This window comes from Electrophorus electricus, chromosome 6, assembly GCF_041902795.1.
Source record: "Electrophorus electricus isolate QZ-2024a chromosome 6, ASM4190279v1, whole genome shotgun sequence".
Taxonomy (NCBI): domain Eukaryota; kingdom Metazoa; phylum Chordata; class Actinopteri; order Gymnotiformes; family Gymnotidae; genus Electrophorus; species Electrophorus electricus.
The window spans coordinates 1,757,501-1,762,500 of NC_137502.1; the positions used below are offsets into that span (position 1 = coordinate 1,757,501).

The 5,000-nt window shown below is 48.4% G+C and overlaps 1 protein-coding gene across 3 annotated transcripts in view; it reads right to left on the reverse strand.

Annotated features, from left to right (window-relative positions):
* Nucleotides 1-1,321: 1,321 nt before the first annotated feature.
* btbd11b (BTB (POZ) domain containing 11b) overlaps nucleotides 1,322-5,000 on the reverse strand; it is a 52,487-nt gene continuing 48,808 nt past the window's right edge. For all 3 annotated transcript variants that reach the window (XM_035524844.2, XM_081715524.1, XM_081715525.1), the window contains exons 12-17: nucleotides 4,347-4,452; nucleotides 3,978-4,080; nucleotides 3,782-3,863; nucleotides 3,602-3,670; nucleotides 3,376-3,489; nucleotides 1,322-3,291 (exon numbers count right to left, since the gene is read on the reverse strand). In XM_035524844.2, coding sequence (XP_035380737.1) covers nucleotides 3,082-3,291; nucleotides 3,376-3,489; nucleotides 3,602-3,670; nucleotides 3,782-3,863; nucleotides 3,978-4,080; nucleotides 4,347-4,452 — 684 coding nt within the window. In that variant the 3' untranslated portion in view covers nucleotides 1,322-3,081. The remainder of the gene's footprint in view (nucleotides 3,292-3,375; nucleotides 3,490-3,601; nucleotides 3,671-3,781; nucleotides 3,864-3,977; nucleotides 4,081-4,346; nucleotides 4,453-5,000) is intronic.

Here is a 5,000-nt window from a genome sequence, read left to right on the forward strand (position 1 = left end):
ATGAATGTTTGTCAACATCAAGAGAGGATTCTATGTCCTGTTCCTTGCCCTGCGGCACTCGGACCGTCACTATATATATATATTCCCCACTTACCCACTCACTCTCCTTCAGAGGTCTTTTTCCTTCAAACCCAGATCCTCCACCAGAGGTCTTTTTCCTTCAAACCCAGATCCTCCACCAGAGGTCTTTTTCCTTCAAACCCAGATCCTCCACCAGAGGTCTTTTTCCTTCAAACCCAGATCCTCCACCAGAGGTCTTGGAGCTTGAGGGTCCTGTGTAGTGTGTAGCTGTTTCTAAGACTGCACCCTTCATATATATGGAGCACATTTAAAATCAACTAATATTGCTTGAAGTGGTTTATAAAGGAGTTTATTGTGTAGTTGGTTGTAACTGTGCTGTATGACTAAATCTTGCCTGGTGGTACATGGTGTTATACAGCGTTCCATGTCCTGCTAAGCAGTGACATAAAGCATGTCTTTGGGAGTGGAGAAGGATTGAGTGCACTTTGGAATTGCAAATTGATATATGGAGTCTGAGAGCCTGAGGCGTAAGCACAGTGGAAGCGTGACAAACAAGCCCTTAAATGTCCCTCCTCCAGGTGAAATGTACAGGCAGGGCAAATTTCCAAATCAGAGAATGCAATTTCAGGGCCATTGACAAAGTGCATCTGTACGCTACATCCCACCTTAAAGGACAGTGGGGACAGGTGGAGATGATCGAGCTCCTTGTGTCCGCTGCAGACACTCCATCTTCCACACAGAGAGCCAAACTGGCCAATGTGGAGGGGATTAACCCTGCGTGATCCGTGCCAAAGCCACAGGAAACAACGTCCCTCCTCCTCCTCCACGCCTAACCCTGGCTTCATGGCTGTTTATGCAGACTCACTCTTCTCTTCATCCTTTCATTTTTTCCCTCCCTTCTTCCCATGTTCCTTCCTCACCGGTCTGCAGGCTTGACATGGCATCATCACATAGCCAGCTAGGTTGGCTTCATTGGAATTTGTTGTCTAGTAAGGAGATCAGAAGTGTTCTGCCTTCATAGTCCTTTTCTCTTAGGGAATAGCTCGCAAAGAGAATAGATAAAGTGACTGCATCTTTTGCAATGTGAAACCGATTTTACGATACAACTGTTTCAAAGTGGGTCTTGTGTCAAGAAGCATCCCGGCTGTGAGTGTCTGGTTTGCTGAGATTAAAGTTGGCTTGTCTGTCAGCTCACCGGAGGCAAGCCACACTTCATTTTCCCAGAAGGCACAGAGAGATTCAGCCAAACACAGGACTCTGTTGGGCATCCTAGCATTTAGAGAGACCCGGAGCCAAACTGTTCAGATACTAAAATATGTTTATTTTCAAGGACATAACTTATTTTCAAGGATAGCATTTTTGCATTGATCTTTACAAAGAAAAGTAATTTAGTCACAGAGGGATTTCTACATAGTTCCACAAACACCAAGATCAGAGACAAAGCACATCAAAAGGCGTGGTTGTCACATACTGAGTCAGCCGTCTCCTCAGGACTGGCTATGTTCAGAGCTACAGGTCTTTCACGCCAGGCTGGTAACAGCACTATTAGCACGATTATAGTTCTCCACACACAAGAGCCCGGGATGAGTAAAAGAAAATAAAGGGTTACATGCATCTGCACATTTGTGAGTTTATTTGATTTGGAGATACACTTTGAGTGGGTTCTCAAGTGATGATCTGTGTTATATACATGTATTTACAGACAGAGAGCTGTCTCCGTATGAGAGATTTACAGCGGATATTTACATGAGCGGGTGCGATTAACCTGACTACCGTGACTTGCGACTATGACTGCCGATGAAGGATCCGCTGCCGTTTCACGAGCTACGGACAGAACGGGTCAAAAGGAGCGCAAGCAGCTGAGCGAAGCATGCCAGTCCAACGTCTGCAAGAGGTGGCTGGGAAGCACTATGGTGGGTGGCTTCGCATCCTTTTCAGACCTGCCGGAGCAGGACAGAGAAGTGGTGTCCTGTGTTTGTGGTGGGTGGAATGAGGCATGACACTTTCCGGACAGGTGCTCAGGTCATTTACTCTGAAGAAAGGTATGCGAGAGAGCACAGCACTGTCCCATGTGATCTGTACGAGGCAATGATTGCCCTCGTACACCACGAAGACGACGGACATTTCTTCACGTAGCTTCAGTTCAGTTTTCTGGAACCAACATAATACAGCACATGTACCGTGTCTAATACTGCGTCTAAAACCGTGCACGTACTGTGTCTAATACAGCACGCGCACCGTGTCTAATACAGCACGCGTACTGCGTCTAATACAGCACGCGTACTGCGTCTAATACAGCACGCGTACTGCGTCTAATACAGCATGCGTACTGCGTCTAATACAGCACGCGCACCGTGTCTAATACAGCACGCGTACTGCGTCTAATACAGCACGCGTACTGCGTCTAATACAGCACGCGTACTGCGTCTAATACAGCATGCGTACTGCGTCTAATACAGCACGCGTACTGCGTCTAATACAGCACGCGTACTGCGTCTAATACAGCATGCGTACTGCGTCTAATACAGCACGCGCACCGTGTCTAATACAGCACGCGTACTGCGTCTAATACAGCACGCGTACTGCGTCTAATACAGCACGCGTACTGCGTCTAATACAGCACGCGTACTGCGTCTAATACAGCACGTGCACCGTGTCTTATACAGCATGCGTACTGCGTCTGATACAGCACACGCACCGTGTCTAATACAGCACACGCACCGTGTCTAATACAGCTGTGATGGTACTGAAGCATTGTTTACCCTGAAATGTGAAATGAGCAAAAACAAAAACTCAACGATACACGTCCTCTCACCTCTCACACGTCCTCTCACCTCTCACACGTCCTCTCACCTCTCACACGTTCTCTCACTTGTCCATCCTAGAGAGCAGCATGGGTGTTCCCTCTCTTCAGAGGGGGCCAAGTTCCACTGCTGTCTTAGATAAAGCAGGGTTATCAAATACTGCTACACTAACGGACGGAGTGCGCACTTAGCCAGTGCTCGTCTGGCGCCGGGGCAAAGCGAACACTTCAGGAGGTTCAGCACGGCTGCGGAGCCTTCAGACGATGGATCCCTTGGCGGAGGACAGATGGATGGACTGGATGCGGGTGGTCAGAGCCCGTTCCAGGTCCTGGAGGAGGTCGTGACCCGCCACCTCAGCTGGCGTGTCGTACAACAGCTGTTTGAACGGCTCCAGCTCGATCAGTAACACCATGTTCTTCAGGAAGTAGCCCTCGATGTAGGTCACCAGCTCAGACGCCTCGAGGAACTGCACAACAAAAGCACACGTAGAAGTAAGACCCTCCGCCCTGGAGCAGAGCTGCAGGAAGACTGTGGTGGAAAGAGCCGTTACTCTGGCATGGTTGTAGATCTCCACACAGGACTCCGTGTTGATGTTCTTCGAGCAGATAATCTCACAGTGCCTTTGCAGGGCCTCCAGCTGGAAGAACTTGGCAGCAGACAGCAGCTGAGGATGAGGAGCGTGAAGGAGATGATGAGGACGAGGAAGATGGATAATTTTCTACTGAGCATACTTTATTGCAGGTACAGGATACTGAGAGCCAGTTAAGGAAGCTTACATCCATCACCTCAGTGTTCCTGATGTACAGTGAATCTGTTCCACCACAGTACAGATACTGCATCACAAGCTGTGACAACACATGATAATACAGATCATTTTAATACAGATAAAACGTCTAATATGCCTTCACTGTACGACTAAAAAGCCCGACGTGGACAGGGCACACGTCTCTGAGCACCTGAAACACGTTGTATTTCACGTTGCTGATTTCAATGCAAGTGTTCTCCGATGCTGGTCTGTTTGACAGCAGAGACTTAAACCTTTAATGGAAGAAAGCGACAACAACAAATATCGAGTCAAGGAAGCAGAAACAAATGATGTAATCTCTAAACAGCACGATGTGCAGGACAGCAGGGTGCAGTGCACTGGCTCACCTGCTGGAGGCAGTAAAGAGCAGAACTTTATGAGCGTAGAACGGTCTTGCCTCCACCAGGAATGTCACGTCTGACATCTCCTTATTGTTCAGGAAGTGAGGGTCTAGCACAGAAACACGGGAACGTTGACATCATCAGCTAATCCAGCGAGGAAAACGTTTGGAAAACAGACACTAGATGGCAGAGACAGCCTTATTTGACATCCCAACAACATAATTCATCCACGAATTCTTTAACCGTAACTGCACTTGGACATTTCAAGGTCAACTAAATACTAGCAAATAACACTGTATAATGAATAATAATACATGATCCATAACACATATACGTCCTGTAAGTCCTGTGTGTCCTGTAAGTGGCATTACACACCTAGCCTGGCGCTGGGCTTCCTCTTGATCTCGGTGAGCTTAGGGATGGGGTATGGCCCGTAGCACTGCGTGAAGATCCCAGCGAGCTGCTGACTGATCACCTCGTTCTACAACACACACACACACACACACACACACGGCACACGTCACACAGAGGAAAGGCCCATCACTGTGCGCGCTCACGCAGGGACAGACATGCAGGGCCTGGCAGACAGAATGCAAATGAGAAGAGAATTGAATGTGCTTTTGAATGGTGCAGTGGCTGTGTGACTGTGGCTTCTCTTTCTGTACAGGTGGGTGGACTAAGCCCCGTCCGAATAACCCCCCACCCCCACCCCCGTGCTCTGACTCATCATACGATGGTTCTCTCAGGTCGAGTGCCTGCAATGCCCCACTGCCAGACCCAGCCCACTCCCCAGAGACCCCGCCTCCTCCTACGTCCTCTCTCAGTGTACAGTATATATGATTCTCTCCTTTTATCAGTTTTCTCTCTGTCGCTCTAGATATATCTTTTGGACACACATAATCGGTGAAGGTGTGTCAGAGCACATCAGTCATCACTCATGAACACACACACACACACACACACACACACAGGTACTCTGAACAGGGTTCACTGGTTTTTCCATAAATGATCTTTGACGCACACGCATGC